The sequence below is a fragment of the Ovis canadensis genome, chromosome 1 (assembly GCF_042477335.2).
Source record: "Ovis canadensis isolate MfBH-ARS-UI-01 breed Bighorn chromosome 1, ARS-UI_OviCan_v2, whole genome shotgun sequence".
Taxonomy (NCBI): domain Eukaryota; kingdom Metazoa; phylum Chordata; class Mammalia; order Artiodactyla; family Bovidae; genus Ovis; species Ovis canadensis.
In genome coordinates, this window is record NC_091245.1 from 189,456,424 (window position 1) to 189,475,555 (window position 19,132).

A 19,132-nucleotide genomic window follows, 5' to 3' on the forward strand; every position below is an offset into this window, starting at 1 on the left:
TGCCGAAGGCCCAATATTACCACTTTTATTAAACAATGTTGTGAATGTCCTAGCCTTTGAATGAAAAAGAAATAAAGCCATAAAGATTAAAAAGGAGTAAACTTGTCTTAATTTGCAGATGACATGACTGTTTATGCAGGAAATCCTAAGGAATCTACAGAGTCCAGAGCTAATACAATATATATCAAGTTCACATAAGCAAAATTCAATTGCATACTTAACATACAAACAACAAACAATTGGAAATGAAAAGAGAATAAATTCCATCTACAAAAGCATTAAAAAATATGAACTATTTCAGAATAAATTCTAAAACATGCATAACTCCTCCAAACCAGTGCTGAGAGACATTAAAGATGCTCAATAGCATACATTATTAGAGAAATGCAAATCAAAACCATAATGAGGTATCATCTCACAGTGGTCAGAATGGCAATCATCAAAGTCTACAAACAATATATGCTGGAGAGGGTGCAGAGAGAAGGGAACCCACTTACATTGTTGGTGGGAATGCAAATTGATACAGCCACTATGGAGAACAGTATGGAGATTCCTTAAAAAACTAGGAATAAAACTACCAGCTGCTGCTGCTGCTAAGTCGTGTCAGTCGTGTCTGACTCTGTGCAACCCCACAGACGGCAGCCCACCAGGCTCCCCCGTCCCTGGGATTCTCCAGGCAAGAACACTGGAGTGGGTTGCCATTTCCTTCTCCAATGCATGAAACTGAAAAGTGAAAGGGAAGCTGCTCAGTCATGTCTGACTCTTCGCGACCCCATGGACTGCAGCCTACCAGGCTCCTCTGTCCATGGGATTTTCCAGGCAAGAGTACTGGAGTGGGATGCCATTGCAGATGACCCAGCAATTCCATGACTGAGACTATATTCTGAGGAAACCATAACTAAAAAAGACACATACCCCTATGTTCATAGCAGTACTATTTACAATAGCTAGGACATGAAAGCAACCTAGATGTCCATAGACAGATGAATGGATAAGGAAGTTGTGGTAGATATACACAATGGAATATTAGTCTGCTATAAAAAGGAACACGTTTGAATCAGTTCTAATGGGGTGGATGAACCTAGAGCCTATTATAAAGAGTGCAGAAAGTCAAAGAAAAAGACAAATATTGTATATTAATGCAAATATACAGAATCTAGAAGGACAGTACTGATAAGCCTACTTGCAGGGCAGCAAAGGAGACACACACATCTAGAATAGACTTTTGGACACAGTGGAGGAAGGAGAGGGTGACATGATTTGAGAGAACAGCATTGAAACATACACATCACCATACGTAAAGCAGCCAGTGGGAGTCTGCTGTATGATGCAGGGAACCCAAAGCCAGTGTTCTGTGAAAACCTAGAGGGGTGGGAAGGGCAGAGAGGTGGGAGAGGGCTATAAAAGGAAGGGAACATATGTATATCTATGGCTGATTAATGTTGATGTATGGCAAAAACAATCACAATATTGTAATTATTCTACAATTAAAAATAAAATTTAAATTAAAAAAAATAAAGATCTTAGTAAGTGAAGAGAGATACTATACTCCTGGATTGAAAAGTTCAGTAGTATTAAGATGTCAATTCTCCCTAAACTGATCTATAGATTCAACACAATGCTAATTCAAAATCCCATCCAGTTTTTTTTTTTCCCCCAAATAGAATTTGAGAAACTTGACTGTACAATTTCTGTGGAAATGTAAAGAACCTGGAATAATCAAAGCAATCTTAAAAAGAAGAACAAAGTCAGAGGATTTATACTACTTGATTTAAAATTACAGTAATGAAAACAATGTGATACAGGCATAAGAAATGACAGATCAATAGAACAGAAAGCTCATAAATTTGCTTTCAACAAAGTTACCAAAGCAATCTAATGAAGAAAGGAAAGTATTTCTAAGAAATGGTACTGAAACAACTGGATATCCATACAGGGAAAAAAAAAAACCTTGATTCTTTATCTTACACCACATACAAAACTTTATTGAGGTTCAGAGACTTAACTCTGAAAGCTAGAACTATATGGCTTGTGGAAGAAAATATAACAGAGTATGTTCATAACTTACAGTTAAGCAGAGATTTCACAGACAGGACATAGAAAATTATAACCAGAAAAAAAAAAGATAAATAATAGACTTCATCAAAATTGCAAATGACTGTTAATTAAGGGACATCATGAAGACAACAAGTAAGAAGCAAGCCACAGCATGGGAGAAAATATTCACCAAATATGCCTGATAATAAATTGGCATTTAGGGTGCATAAAGAATTACTACAATTTGAGAAATAGGTAAAAAATCTCAACTTTCAAAATGAGGAAATAACTTGAAAAGATACTTCACCAAAACAAGAAATACAAATGTCCAAGAATTTCAGAAAAACATGTTCAACGTCATTTGTCATCAGGGAAAAGCAAATTGAAATTCCAACAACCTACCAATACATACCCATTAGAATGACTAAAATTTTTAAACTGACAATATAAAATCTTAGAGAAGACGTAGAGCCACTGGAACTCTCATTTATATTAGGCAAGAAGGTGCTCAGTGGTAAAGAATTCACCTGCCAATGCAGGAGACATGGTTCGATTCCTAGGTTGGGAAGACCCCCTGGAAGAAGAACCACCAAACACCAGCATTCTCGCTGGGAAAAATCCCATGGACAGAAGAGCCTAGCTGAGCAGGCTACAGTCCATGGGATCGCAGAGTCGGACACAACTGAGCACACACATAAATATTATAATCACTTTGGCAAAAGATCCAGTATTTCCCTATAGAGCTAAATGCATTCTTACTCTATGGCCTAGAGCTTCCTCAACTAGCACTTGACGAAGATGAGTGAAAACATATGTCCACACAAATACTTGTACAAGAATGTCCACAGCAGCTTAATTCATAACAGCCAAAGCATAAAAAACCCAAGTATCTATCAAAAGGAAATTATAGCACAATTATGCAAAAAGAAAATGCTATGTTCATAAAATGAAATACTTCTCTGCAAAGAATCAATTATGATATACGCAATAACATAAATAATCTCAAAATATGCTGAGTGAAAGAAGCATTATACAAAAGAATACAGACGTGATTACATTAATAGGCTATAAAACATGGAAAATTAATCTAAGGTGAAAAAATAGAACACTGGTTTGTTTGGAGGAGAGTAATAGGGTTGACTGCAAAAGGGTACTATGTAAGGTGATATGTCTTGATAGGGAGTCGAGTAAGGCATTTGATAAAACTCAATGAATGGCACATTTAATACTTGTACATTTTGTGCTTTGTAAATCATGCTTCAAAGAAAAAGAACTATACATAAATATTAAAATCTACTCAATGGTATGCGTGCTGAAATATTTAGAGAAAAATATACTGATATCTACAACTTACTCTGAAACATAAAAAATTCAGATGGAATTGGTAGATGAATAAATGGGTAGATATATGATAATGCAAATATAGTAAATATTGATAAAATCTATGTGGTAGGTATGCAAGTGTTCACTATAAAATTCTTTGAATTTTTTAGAGTTGCTGAAAAATGTCTTAACAAAACATAAAAGCAAAGAGTTGAGTGAGAATGGGAGAACAGAAGAGACTGGAAAGCCTAGACGGCAAAAACCAGGAAACAAACATTTTTGTCAGTGTAAAGTACTGCCCAGGGACTGTGGTACTCTGCTGACCAATGTATCTGTCAGTTTGTAAGAGTATAATCTTATAATGGAGATGAATTAATCTAGTTATCCCAGCTTGACACTAGCTAACCTAAGTCATCAAACTAACTTTTCTTGTTCTGATATTCAAGTTTAATAAGCAGCTTCTGGCAATTAAAACATAGCTTCCCAGGGATTTTTATAGAAGGCAGAGAGAATATACTGGCCAATTATTAGGCAATTAAACTTTTTAACATTAGCTGATTAATGTGAGCATTATGATTTTTACAATAGACTTAAGTTTGGTTGATCTACATTGTATACTGAAAACCTGATCAAATCTCAGCCAACCAAAAGCAAAATTGTACTCCTGACTGGGAAAACTGATTATAAGATTAAAATTAATGACTTATCTCTAAAACAACATATTAAGACTTTAAAATTAGAAAATCTTCTGAGGTCATGGTGTTCACTATCTATTTTTTCCTCATTATTCATTCTTGAGACACTTTTCAGGATTCCTTTCAAATGGAACTGCCTCAAAAAAAAAAAAAAAAGGATTTTATCAGGCAGAAAAGACAGAAGGCTTATACTGCTTTCTGGACTTTCTAAATTCTATTAGAACACCCAAGTACCCATACAGCAAAGACAAACAGATCTTATTCATAAGAAGTACACATGTAATCACCTGTATGCCCTCATGAGAAACATCTGGCAAACAAGTCTGAGATGCTGTTTCATGTTTTAGCAATGGTGGCTTATTTAGAAATTGGTTAATTTCTTCAGATTTTTGCTGGAGTTGATCTACGGAAAAGAAAATAAGTAGACTGAAATGATCTTTGGCTTACATCCCAAACTTAATGAGTTATCATCTTCCAGGGGCAGACCATATGCTATGTTGTTTATTCTGGTTCAATTTTCTTAATTAAAATACAATACCAGCATATTTTATGTGACAACATTTTTATAAACTGTTTAATTACTCTCAGGGACCAGAGGACAGCTCAGTAAGCCTCCTTCATAGGCAAAATAAAACAGGCCTAGGTATATTTTTTAAAAGTCATTTTTCCTTTCCCCCTTGAAAATGTCCTACATGTTTTTTATTTTCTTCAGTCTCCACATAAGCATTAAAAATCCTACTGAGATTCTATCACACAGTTTTGAACATCAGCATGGTTCAGTTAAGAGAACAGCATGCTCAGGTACACACTGTCCCCATATAATGCCCTGCAAAGTTTTTTGGTTAATGTTCAGCTTTCTTCAACACAGATCTTCAATTTAATGCTTTCTAAAATCTTTCCTGTATGCCAATCTATTAGAATTAAATTAAATCAGAGTCATGTATTATTAATACTTTAATAATAACATATTTTTAAAATAAGTTTTCCTTAAATCTCCTAAAAGGATAAAAATTTTATTTAAAAAGAAATTTTCACCTATAAGAAGAGCATGCAGATCCATCTTTAGAAGTAAGGCTGACTCTATATAATTTAGTCTCCCTACCTTTGCAACTAGATTTGGCTTGAGTTTTTCATAAATTAATCCAAATCCTACTCATTTCAGTTAATGAACCCTTTAGACCACAGTCATGCTTCACATAGAATACTTTAAAATTTGCACATCACTATCAATAGTTGTTAGTACTATAATGATAATTATAATATTAAGTCAGATTGTAACTTCAGTTAGAGATGGGAGAAATGCAACAAAGGGTTCAGAAGAGACATCTTTCTTAATCCTTCTATAGATTCCTTGGTTTAACAGGCAAATGATGTCATTAAGAGATATCTGAAATTTTAAAGGAGGAGCTACTGAGGTGCTACACAAGTGGGCTTCAAAAGCACTCAGATACTGACCTTCCAGCTGCTGAATGACCTGGGCTGAATGAGCTGCCTGTTCATTTTTATCTTGGAGAAGTTTTGAATTTTGATCCTTGAGGGCATCACAGGCAGAGTGCAGCTCTTGCTCAGATTTTTGAAGGCTCAAAATGTGAGAGGTCTTCTCTTCCATTTCTGCATTGTGCTTCTGTTCCAAAGCACTGTGCCGGGACTGCAGTTCAGCCTGGGCTTGGCCTGCTTGTTCAAGCTGTTCCAGAAGATGATGCATTTCTTCTTGCAGGTTATGGAAAGATAGTTTTCTCTCTGCCACTTCTAGTTCCATCTTTTCTATCAAAACCTTGGACTCCTGTCTTTCTGTTTCTATAGTGTTCCTTAAAGTGCTCAGCTCAGCTTCCATTTGTTGTAATTGCTGAGAGAGAATCTAAGAAAAAAAAAAAAGCCTCATGAACCATAAATTCATTCTTTCATTTCAATAAGCATAGTGAAGAGCCCTTTCTAGGTGAAGCCTGGGCCTAGACACTCAGGATCAAACTTCCAATTGCACAAAGGTCCTCTTTTTGCTTCTTGATACTTTTGACAATAGTGTGTATGTAATACAGTGTCATTATTTTTTCACTTACATGTCTCCCAATACAAAATTAGTTCAATAAGTGAATGGACTGTGCCTGTTTTATCCTCATTGTTCTCCAGCATCTAACATAATATACGGCATACTATTTATATTGAGTACCTGGTACTCAATAAATACTGAATAAATGAATGAATAAATGGATCCAGTCCCTGCCGTCAAGGAACTCAGCGTTTAATGGGAGCATCACACTTCAACAGATCAGTATAATACAAAACATTAGAGGCCAAAAGAGACACTTACAAGGTATTAAAAGAAGGGAAATTTACCACAAAGTCACACATATGTAAATATTTCTACAGTACCTATCTAGTAAGTAGCACAACTGGGATTTGAACCTGACTGTGTGATGACAGCCAGAGAGGGGACTCGGGGTCAGGGTTTGTTAGGACTGGAGATATGAGAACATGTTTCTGTGCAAGAAAGACAGTCGTTCTCAAGGAGAGCTGAAAAGAAGAAAGGAGATTACTTTCTCCAGCAGCATGCAGGACCCAGATGAACAAGCACAAAATATGGACTTTCAGAGGAAAATAACACATTCTTAAGAAACTAGGATCCTAGACCTAAAATCACAAAGGAAAAGGGCAAAAAGATTTGAAATATAAGTTTCATGAGGGAAAGAACTGTATACATTTTGCTCATCACAGTATCACCACAGTGGAAACAGTGTCAAACTTTATTTTTGGGGGCTCCAAAATCACTGCAGATGGTGACTTCAGCCATGAAATTAAAAGACACTTACTCCTTGGAAGGAAAGTTATGACCAACCCAGATAGCATATTCAAAAGCAGAGACATTACTTTGCCAACGAAGGTCCATCTAGTCAAGGCTATGGTTTTTCCAGTGGTCATATATGGATGTGAGAGTTGGACTGTGAAGAAGGCTGAACGCCAAAGAATTTATGCTTTCGAACTGTGGTGTTGCAGAAGACTCCTGAGAGTCCCCTGGACTGCAAGGAGATCCAACCAGTCCATTCTAAAGGAGATCAGCCCTGGGTGTTCTTTGGAAGGAATGATGCTAAAGCTGAAACTCCACTACTTTGGCCACCTCATGCGAAGAGTTGACTCACTGGAAAAGACTGATGCTGGGAGGGATTGGGGGCAGGAGGAGAAGGGGACAACAGAGGATGAGATGGCTGGATGGCATCACCAACTTGATGGACGTGAGTCTGAGTGAACTCTGGGAAATGGTGATGGACAGGGAGGCCTGGTGTGCTGTGATTCATGGAGTCGCAAAGAGTCGGACACGACTGAGCGACTGAACTGAACTGAGTATCACCACCACTTAAGCATAGGGAATTTGTTGATAGAATGAATAAATGACATCAATTCTCTGAAGGCTTCCAATAGGATTTTATGCCTGCTCCCTGGCAAACTAAATTGGAAATGAATGCTCCTGAGGCAGGCAACAGAGATCACAAGGCAGTACCTGGTTTCTCTGTTCAGCAGTGGTCAGCTCCTGCTGCAGCAGGTCCACAACCTGAGTGCGGCCCAACAAGGCTTCTTCATGCTCCTCAAGTTTCCTCTGCAGCATCCTTAATTTCTGAGAAGGAAACATTCAGATACAATGTGCTAACACATGAGCATCATTACCTGATTACTTTCAAAATGTGAGGTATTGTATCCTAAGATTTTTGGATGTTAGGGATGACAGGTTAAAGAGTCAGACACTGCCATTCTCCTCAACCAGCAGCAACAAAGAATCTCCAAAATGTCTTCTCCAGAGCATCAACAACAACCAAACTGACACAAGCAAGTCCCTAAATTAGGGAGCCTTTTTAATAATTAGATATTTGTTACACGTATCCACTTTTAAAATTATATAGTCAAGATCCTGTATCTAAATAATGTAGGTACACATATATCCTACTCACCTAAGAGAACATTCTCTACAGGCAAGAACCATTTCTCTTCTAGTTTCATGCATAGGACATGCACTTGATAAACAGTTGTTGAATGAATAAGTCAATAATACATGTATATATTAATAATCAACTTTAAAAAGTGCTGTATTCTGAAACTTTATTTAGTGATGTACTCTGAAGGATTGTCTAGAACATGGAAGAAGTTTTCACTCAAAATCAATTAAGTGGATCGACCATAAAAAATACCACTGGAGTGCCTCTGAGTACTACACTGCCTTACACATTAAACAGAAACAAATACTTTTGAGTTAGTAGGTGACAAACTTAAAAACAATGAAGCCAATTTTCAAAAATTACTCAATGATTTTTTTTTAAAAAAAGAATGATTTAATAAAAGGCTTTAAGGTTTCAAAATCACTCCTTTTTTTTTTTCTTTAAATTTTCTAAAGTTTAAAACTGACTTCATTGATTTGAAGCTTTGGATCAGGTTTCTAATGTACAAAGGTAGCTACAATGAGCAAACGGAAGAGAAACCCATTTCTGACTACCACACACATTTGCCAATGAAACTCAGCTTTTGAGTATTGACAGTCTGAGTAGAGGGGTAAGGGAAAAGGTAAAGGAAAATAAATAATTAATATGCAACAGAAGAGAAGACCACCAAAAAGAAGGCAGTTAATGAGCAAACCCACACCAAGTGAAGAGCAGTGGGCAAGGATGGAAAAGTGGCTGTGATAATTAAATGTTAACCAAAACAACATTCTACTAGGTTTTAGCAACACACCTGTTGCATCTCTGTTTCCACATCTGCCTGGGTTACTAACTGAAGAAGCTCATCTTCATGAAGACGAACCTGTGTCTCAAAACGGGCATCTTTCTCTCGGACCACCTGCTGCATGGAACTCAACTGAAGACACACACCAGAGAAACTATACAAGTTACACTCCCAGAATTATCACACAAACAAAACTCACAGACTATTCTCCAAACACAGACACTGAGAACTGATAAGACAATAGATATTTCAGATTAAATTTTGAATGTCAAAGGATGAGATTTTTGGAAGAGAGCGAGGCCTGATGGTAACTTCAAAATGTGAGAGAAAGCCTGCCATTAAATTCAGAAGTCAGCTTAAATATAAATTTTGAATAAAAACTATATTTACATGGTTAAAACAATGTTTAAATATACAAGAGGTACATTTTTAAAAGATCTAAGAAGGTTAGAATATTAAACATACAAAGTTAGATTCCTGTTAAGCCCTAGACAATTCATTGAATATCACACTTGTGGTCAAAAACTTTCAATGAAATTCTCATGCCCTATAAAACCTCAAAATAATGTTATCTTCTACTCAAAATTCTCTACAACTGGAAATACAAATTTTTCTTTCAGGTCTTATTTTCAGAGAATTGCTTCTACCAAAGAACTTGGTATATTTCCACACTGCCTCTCCAGACAGCTATTTTCAGCTGTCATTACTTGTAGGATTTTAGATCACCCTCATTTGTGACTGAATGAAATGGAAATAAACTGACTGGTTGTGAGTTGCTCAGTATCAGTGTTTTCGTTTCGTTCTTAGGTTTTGTGTGTGTGTGTGCACATGCTTATTTACTTCCTTAAGATCTGTGGCTGAGCATGCCAACCAGCTCTTCACTTGCCCATTTTGCACTGGTCCTTCAATCACTGTTGACTGTTTGATTTGTGACACTTTGAACCAAACTTGGCTCTCCTTCTAAGGCAGGAAGAAAAAAAATCTTAATGATACGTTTTTTTTTTTTTCTCTACTGTATCTTTTATTTAATTGAAGGATAATTGCTTTACAGAATTTTGTTGGTTTCTGCCATTATCTGGATTTTGATATTACTATAAATTAGAAATCCTGTGTTTCAAATGTATAGGCACTGGAGTCCTTCATTAGCCAAACATATCTACACATCCTTTCCTATAAATGTCCATATTCTTTTTCCTGAGACTTTGCTCACACCATTCCCCACAATATCCTTTCCCCACCCTGTTGAAACTATATTATCTATCCATCATTGTTTTACCTAAATCTTGAGTCTTCCATGTAAGACTCCTTGGTGTCATATGCACAGTAACTTCTTTCATCTCACAAAATACTTTGTATTGCTGCTTGCTCTGAACATTCTGAATGGCTTATATTATGATGGATCAGTTAATACATTTATGGTGTGTGTGTGTGTGTATACCCATACACCTTGGCTTTCCATGTAGTAAGTCACTCAGTAAAAATATTCTGTATTTCCCCATCCTACATCGTATAATGTATACAAAAAAAGGACATGATAAAAGCTAATACACAAAACTTAAGATCTTAGAATATCCAATATTAAATTTATACACAGTAGTAGGTCATCCATAGACAGAGAGTACCACTAATACTACAAGTTATCAATAAACATCAAACACCCAATGGATAAGGCACTTACTGTGCAAAGGCACTTGAGGGGAAAAAAATGTTTCTTGAGTCATTTGAGCATTATTAAAGGAAAAATATAAGAGTGAGTGGTCAAACGGGAAATTCAGAAAAATAGAAAGAATTGAGGATGGCAGTTCAAACAGTAGCAGAAAATAACTACTGGTCCTGATAGCAGAATAATTTCTGGTTATAGCAGAAACAACTATAAAGAAGAAAGTCACGTACTGATGCCTTTTAACATTGAACCTCATAACTTGTACCACCTTCTCATTACATAAGCACTAATACTTTGATAATAATTTAACTTCTCATCATAGATTTTACTATGAAGAATGGACTTAGTCATCTGTATTTCTTTTGGTTTATCTAACAGTCTCTTTGGAACTCAGCATAAGCTCATTCCTTTCTAAAAGACTGAATCTTTGTATACTGTTAAAACCAAGTTTCTGGGCCTTAAGAAACAGCCATAAATTGAGCTATGGTGTATTCATCAAGCTAAATAATACTTCTAATTTCTTCTTCTACCACACCCTTCTACTTTCTACTGTAACATTCTAGCTACTATACTTTCACCTACTAAAGTTTTTAAAATAGACTGAATTGATTTGCCATGTAATAATATTAAGCTTTTTTTCCATTTTGTCATATATCTCATGAGCTACATTGTTTATTTTTTCTATTTAAGTTTTTAAAATTTTTTTAATTGGAAGAAAATTGCTTCTGTTTTTATTTTTTTAATTGGAAGAAAATTGTTCCGTTTCTGCTGTACAAAAATACAAATCAAGTATAAGTATACATATTCCCCCTCCCTCTCCCACCCTAATCTTAAACTTTCATGATTCTTTACTCTACTGAATCTGAGGTACCTCCCACCCTACCTGAGCAGCTTGCTCTGCCTGTGTCTGGCTGAGCTGGGTTTGCAAAGTGCTAACGAGTTCCTCCTTCTCTTGGAGCTGCTTCTTCATCACTAAAAATTCTTCCATCTCTGTTGAACAAGACTGAAGACATAGAAGGAAACAAATATTTAAGCAAAAGAACTGGCACTCTTAACTCTGACCTCCCTTTTCATTTGCCCTAAGTACCTACCAATATCCTTCTAATTTCCATTTAACACTGAAGGGAATTGCATAAACTGTGGTTTTTTTAAAAAATTACCAAAATTACTTGCCAGAGGGAAACCAAAACAAGGGCAGCAGTTTTTCAATGTCTTTGAATCCTCACACAGAAACAGACAGTACAACTAAATAAAAAAAAACAAAAACCCATGGACAATATTTACAGTAAAATTAGGAAGGCAGTACTACAAATGCTAAAATACACGTAGGTAGGGACAAACCACCAGAAGACTCTGGTATCAGAGTCTGTGCAATAGGAGGAAGGCAGCAACAGAGCAACATCTGATTGCCTTGAGAACAGGAAAACCCCCAAACGGTCAATAAATTCTTACTGGGAAGCACAGTTGGCCAATCTTAGTACAACAGCGTGAGTTGGCAAAGCTTTTCCCTTCTCTGATTCTGGCCGAGTAAAGGGGTCCACAGTAAAAAGGACAAAAAGGCTACAACAATCTGGCCTACCTGAAGCTTGAAAACTAACTCATTAGGACTGCCACCCAAAATACAAACTGCACCAAGAAGAAACTTCCAGGTGTGAAATAGAAATTAAACAGAATAGGGATAACAGAAATAGAAGACAAAGAAGGGCTTCACATGTGCTATACAATTCATTATCGACTAGCCACATGTGGCTATCAAGGGCTTGAAATATGCCTAACGTAAGTGAGAAATTAAATTATTAATATTAGTTTATTTTAATTAATTTAAGAATAAATTATTTTCCATTAAATGCAATTATGTTTTTATATGATTATATTTCACTTTACCTGCTGTATCATACAATATACTGTTGAACCGCTGTGCATGTAATAAGTGTGCATGTTGCTCCTAGTGTTAACAATAAACACATCAGCTATCCAGACAGTGTCAATAGATTGATGCAATTTAAATGACTTTTTTCCTATACACCTATGTGATGTGCTTACTTGAATGAATACTTAATGAAGAAAGTATGAATAATAGTTGACATCTATGTAAATCATAATTATGATTAAACCATAATATACTTAATTAAAATATAAATATTTATTTTTATCATTTTTCTAGTTCAAAAATAAGTAGAGATATACTTTTAAATTTAAAATAAAGGTATATTACTGATGCATAGCTCATTTCTTTTATTTCTAAGTAGTATCCCATTGTGTATTTAAATAGTCTCCTGCTGACAGATGTTATTTCTGGCTTTTGGTTTCACAAGTAAAGCTGCTATGCATATGCATATACAATTCCTTTTGTGAACATGTGCTTTCATTTTCACACATGTTGCTTTAAAGTTGATTTTTTTCAAATTAACTATCCTAAATAATTAGCCAGTTTCTAAGTATGGATGCAAATATTAAAGGAAAATTATGTTTGGCCCTCAGTTCAGTGACAGGGAAGTTTCTAAATATGTATGGAACAATTTGAGCATATGACTCTATTTTCTCAACTGGAAATTTTATGAAATCTAAACACAGATGAAGTATTTCCAATGAAAATTTAGCATCCAAGTTGAGATATAAAATACAAACTAAATTTCAGACTTGGTGCAGAAAAAAAAAAGTAAATTAACATAAAAATAATTTTTATATTAATCTGAAAAGTATATTTTTGATATACTGGGCTCAATGAAATAATTATTAAAATTAATTTTACCTGTTTCTTCTTTATGTTTTACAATATAGCTGCTAAAAAATTTAAAATTATACATGTGACTCACATTATATTACTATTAAGCAATGTTGGTATAGATCAGAGTAAAGGGCAGGGGGAAGGCCAGGAAAACTCAGAAATCTACTTGCCTTATCTTTGAACACAACACAAAAATAACAAAAAAGAGAAGTCTGTTAAATAAAAAACATTTTCCTCAATCAGGCCTCCTTCAGTAAGTTTAGGAGAATTAATTTCACACAAAAATAAGAAACATAAAAGGATCAAGGTCAAATCCCATCCAAAGTTATCATTAAGCAAAAAAAAAGAAAACCAAGCAGGTGAGAAAAGCATACCATCGGCAAGCTCAAAGTAAAAATTGCAATCTATTTCAAAAGGTATTGTTAAAAATAAGAAAATTACATAAGACACACAAGAACAGTTTTAAAATCAGAATTAGAAAAATTCAGAAATGAGGTGACAAAATTCAGGAAAAATTTGATTCTTTTGAATCAAAATGAGTCCTGAAAAGAACACAAAACACAAAACAGTTTATTTTGAACACAAAACAATTTATTTACAAAAGTAAATAAACACAAAATAGAATGCCTTAAAGAAGAAAAAAAAAAAGAAGAAACTTTTGAAAATGAAGAGATAAAAAGAGACAGTAACAAATATGGAAGATAATCAAAGGTGAAACATATGGGTAATAGAAGTCCCTAAAGAAGAAAACAGACCAAATACTACAAGCTATATGATTCAAGAAAACTCTTCTGAAATAGAATGTGTGAAACCATTTATTGAAAAAGATATCTGGCTATCTACAAATATCAACTATGGATGATAAACACCAATGCACACTCTAGTAGAATTACTAGACTTAGTGGAGAAGGAAAGATAAGAGGAAAGAAAAGGGAAGGGAACAAGGAAGGAAGGAGTTGACAGAGACATAGAAAAATATTATATGACTATTGTTGTTACTTAGTATAATAATCCATTGGGCTTTAGTGATTTGTTAACTTAATGATTATGAGGTAACTTACACCCCTACCTGTGTAGCTTGGTTTGCCTGTGCCTGGGTAAGTTGGGCTTGCAAACTGGTAATTAGTTCCTCTTTCTCCTGGAGTTTATGTTTTATCTTTTCTACTTCTATCTCTTCCTCTGTAGAACTCTTGTCATGCTGAAAACGCAGGGAATAAAGTTATTTATTTAAAAGAATCTAATTTGCCCTATACAGCTCCTTGATTATAGTATTATCCAATAAATGGGAGCAAAAAATAACACTTGATCTAACAAAGAAGCAATCTTAGAGTTTTCGAGTTTGCATACGGCCAAGAAGTTCCTATAAGACCCATCCTTCCTCACTATAAACTGGACAAGAATAGACAAATAGCTATCTGAAAATGATGAAAAGCAACCAGAAGCAGGAGGATACCAGAAGGGAGCTGATACCCTGGAGAAATGACACCAAATTTCCTATGTTTACAGTTTTTAGTCTGAGGGCAAAATCAGTCAGTGCCATACAGGACTAAAACTTAACATAAAACTCATAATCCCACTTCCTTGAAGAACTAGAGGGCAGAATTCAGGAAAACACAGCTGCTAAGTGAAAGACAAAAAATCATAAAAGAGACAGAAAGAGGGGAGGAATTAAAATCTTTCAACAGTCTTTTTTTTTTCTTTCCAAAAGCTCTTCTTTTGACTGAACCAGATTCTGCCTCCCAACTGAATTCACCACCACTCCTTGCCCTCCAAAATGAATCTATTCTGCTTATTGGAACCACACAGAATAATTTTACACTTTCTTCCACATAACAGTCTGAGAAGAATAAGAGAAGCTTCTAAAATCAGCTTTGAGAAGCTAAATAAGGCTATCTATCAATGCAAGAAAAGTAATATCTTCTGAGCATTAGACCCAGGAAGGAAAGACTAAACCAGGGTACTAGCAAACCAAGGGTTATGCCTAAAGAATTTAGAGATCACCTAGTTTACTCTTCTAACCAAGGATTCAAAAGCTAAATGCCTCACTTTAATATTTACTTCTTCTTGCTAGCCTTTTTAATTCTCTGCAAGGGTAGGTTACAACTGATATTTAACTTCCATGTTTTTTGTTGGCCTTTTATTCTGTGCTTGGTCCATAGCCCAGTTAGACTGCGAACTCAATAAAAGGACAGCATTTAGTGCTATTATTACTTCAGCTTCATAAATTTTTGTGATTAGTGAAGATCTGCTACAAGAGGCTTTTGTTCCTGAGGAAGTGTATATTATACCCAGTTACTATACCTTGGAGAGTTGCTCCTCTGACTGAGGTTCAGTGGACAGAACAGTCCCTCCTTGTGCCTTCATCTCTTCTATGTGTTTATTCAAAGAAGTTAATTTGGCCTTAGCATGAAGTTTTAGCTTTTTTATTTTGTTATCAGCAGCTTTTCTTTCTTCCTGTCAGAGAACAATGATGGTAAATACACAAATGTTTATTCATCACTTATCCAGTATATAACAAAAGTTATTCTCAGTAGGCATCATCTTACGGTATTAGGAAAATCAGATTCTCTATTACTCTAAGTGAAGAGAAAAACTGAAGCTACTCTCATGTCTGTCTTTTATCAAATGCTTGGCAAGAAAGGGCAATGGTACCTGTAGAACTTCATCCTTCTGCTGCAATTCAGCATCCTTCTGTCTAATGATTTCTTTTAGTTCCACCACCAACTGTTCTACGTAAGCCAGGCGCTCCAGAACATCCTCTTGGGTTCTATCATTAAATTCCATGTCAGATTCTTGGGGTAATTCCTGGTATTTAGACAAAAAGTTGCCAATTTACGAGTGAAAAGGTATAAACTTCCCAACAGGAGTTTCTTCATTCCAACTTCATCTTATCTCTTGTCCTTACTTAAGAAATCTTTCCAAGGAGATGGGGGTTCAAGGGCAGAGTATGGGTTGGAAGAAAGAAGGGGCCTTAGGTGTCAAGAATGGGGCTTGGCTTATGTAAATCTTGCAGTCTAGTGGTATAATTCCCTGGGACTGAATTCCTTAGGCTGGGGAAAACCCTCCAGAGATGTTGCTTGGGTTTTATTAGAAGGGCTGTTTGGAATGGATGAGAGTTGCAAAAAACGAGGGGCTGTAGAGGATGGCTGAGGGTGGAGGAGGAGGGTGGGTAGGGAGGGGGAGTGAAGTGAGTTTATGTACACTATAATGCTGTGTGGGAGTGGACAGAGACATACTCATACTTAACTGGCAGGGGAAATAAAAAATTTTTAAATGGTTTAAATTTTAAAAAGACATCTTTTCAATAATAATTACCCAATATTATTATTATCCAATAATTATTATCAGAGCCATTGCAATACATATTATTTTGCAAATGTTAACCATTTACAAACATTATCTCATTTACGGTCTTATCATACTAATTTTACCAAAGAGAAAAATAAAGGGAAGCAAAGATCACATAAACATTAAATGAAAGAGCCCAAAATTTAAAATTAAGAGAGTAGTTGAATAAAATTCTCTTAGCCACCAGGAAACACTGCTTGTCTTTTCAGAAAGTGAAAGGACTTTCTTTGATTCCTATGTGACCTTCAAAAACTACAATACAAACTATAAGAGAAGGGCTAGATGAGTTTATAATGGCAAACAGTCTGAAACCAGAGAGTTGCTCCATTTCTTGTTTCAGAGGTTTCCTGTGAAATAAGAGAACATACCTGAGCTAAAACAATCTACTACTAAGCAAGCCCTAGGGGGACAAATGGAGACACTCTTTCTAATCTTATCCAGGACTTGATTTCCACTACTGGGCCTTACAGGCTACAACCTTACAGGAAAAGGAGCATTTACAAAGCCTCAATGTTTTTCTTAATCTTCTCTTCCACCTAGCATAAGGGAGGCTGCTCACTCTCTTTCATCTTAAATCCTTGTCATCAGAAGAACATGGAATATACATCTCATCAGCTTAAACAGAACAGAGCTACTCACAGGCTCTAAGGAAGCCCTCATATTCTCATCAGTGTCATCTCCTGATAATTCATGTAAAACAACATTTGCTAATCCCGACAGTCGACTCAGCATTTCTGCAAGAAAAGAAAACATAAGAATTAGTCAAATGGACACATGTTTCTCCTATGATGGTAACTGTATCATCTAGAAGTGAAATAAGAAAACTGTGCAGGTGATATACACATATATATTAGACTACACAGCATGATGATGGCTTTAAAAAGGCTTCTGAGTATGTACAGTGTAGTAAAACACTGTTCTTTTCAGTGATAACTACACAGAGATTTTTAAGCACCATCACTAATATTTTTTAAATGAAATACAAATACATAATTGTTAGTGCAAAATAATATACCTAAAGGTTATCTTTAATGGTTACAGGTTTCATTTAATCATAATTTCATGGGCAAACATGGAATTCTAACTATTCTTTCCCCTGTCAGACTACTGTCCACTTCTAATTTGTCAAATACACCTCATCGTTCAACAAATGTTTTTCTTTTTACCTGCCGAAATTAATAAAACTGAAAACAGAAAAATAGAGAAAATGAATAAAACCAAAAGTTGATTCTTTGAAGAAATGAATAAAATATACAAAGCTCAGTTAGGGTGACAACAAAAAAAGAGAGAAGACACAAATTATTAACATCAGATATGAAAGAGGAAAGAAACATTACTACTGACCTAAGGAAAACTATAAATAACTCTATGCCTATAAATTCATCAACATAGATGAACTAGGCCTTGAAAGATAACAAGCCACCAAATCTCACATAAGAAGAAACAGAACCTGAAAACCAGCCCCCCACACATACTCTTTCTCTTTTCTTCCTCATTTAATCATTCATTCATTTAGATCAGTATCACTCGCCAGTCCATAAAGCCCTTTAAAGTGAGAATATTAATGTTCTGATAGGAAAAATAAAAATAAACTGGACCGTGCATAGCATTATCATGTACAATTATGGTAAATTTTATGCTAACAAAATATTATTTGGGTTTTAAAATACTTAGCAAGAAGAAACAGAAATGTAAAAGCTATAGCACAAAACAGGCACTTGAATAAAACTAGACTGCTATCATTTTCTTTCACTTAGAGTATTAATAGTGTTTAGGGCAGCCACGGTCCCCAATTAAGAAATGGCAAGACATTTGTTTCTATGCTGTGTTTAGTCGCTCAGTCATATCCAATTTTTTGTGACTCCATGGACTATAGCCTGCCAGGCACCTCTGTCCGTGGGGATTCTCCAGACAGAAATACTGGAGTGGGTTGAGATCTTCCAAACCCAGGTATCAAACCCAGGTCTCCCACACTGCAGGCAGATTCTTTACCGTCTGAGCCACCAGGGAAGCCCAACAACAGTGGAGAGGGTAGACTGTCCCTTCTCCAGGGGATCTTCGCAACCCAGGAATAGAACTGGGAGCTCCTGCATAGAAGGCCAATTCTTCACCAGCTGAGCTACCAGGGGAGCTCTTTGTTTCTATAACAGGTTACTAAGACAAGCAGTATATGGCATCTTGAAAAGATGCGTACAACAGGAAAGGAGGAGAGAATCACACCTAGGAGGGCAACATAGGGCCATATATAACTAACTAGTGAAATGGCAATGTAAGAGTCATATACAAGTGCTTAGGAACATAATTTCATGCAAAGATGGGCACAATAAAGGACAGAAATGGTATGGACCTAACAGAAGCAGAAGACATTAAGAAGAGGTGACAAGCATACACCGAAGAACCATACAAAAAAGATCTTCATGACCCTGATAACCACGATGGTGTGATCACCCACCTAGAGGCATATATCCTGGAAGGAGAAGTCAAGTGGGCCTTAGAAAGCATCACTACGAACAAAGCTAGTGGAGATGATGGAATTCCAGTTGAACTATTTCAAATCCTCAAAGATGATGCTGTGAAAGTGATGCACTCAATATGCCAGCAAATTTGGAAAACTCAGCAGTGGCCACAGGACTG

The 19,132-nt window shown here is 35.8% G+C and overlaps 1 protein-coding gene across 6 annotated transcripts in view; it reads right to left on the reverse strand.

Annotated features, from left to right (window-relative positions):
* The window catches only part of GOLGB1 (golgin B1), a 77,088-nt gene that overhangs the window by 48,332 nt on the left and 9,624 nt on the right, over positions 1-19,132 (reverse strand). For 3 of the 6 annotated variants that reach the window (XM_069554676.1, XM_069554659.1, XM_069554669.1), the window contains exons 2-10: positions 17,138-17,232; positions 15,803-15,955; positions 15,452-15,604; positions 14,220-14,348; positions 11,306-11,425; positions 8,769-8,891; positions 7,549-7,662; positions 5,511-5,913; positions 4,343-4,458 (exon numbers count right to left, since the gene is read on the reverse strand). In XM_069554676.1, coding sequence (XP_069410777.1) covers positions 4,343-4,458; positions 5,511-5,913; positions 7,549-7,662; positions 8,769-8,891; positions 11,306-11,425; positions 14,220-14,348; positions 15,452-15,604; positions 15,803-15,955; positions 17,138-17,230 — 1,404 coding nt within the window. In that variant the 5' untranslated portion in view covers positions 17,231-17,232. The remainder of the gene's footprint in view (positions 1-4,342; positions 4,459-5,510; positions 5,914-7,548; positions 7,663-8,768; positions 8,892-11,305; positions 11,426-14,219; positions 14,349-15,451; positions 15,605-15,802; positions 15,956-17,137; positions 17,233-19,132) is intronic. The other 3 variants (XM_069554702.1, XM_069554684.1, XM_069554692.1) reach the window with 1 other exon arrangement.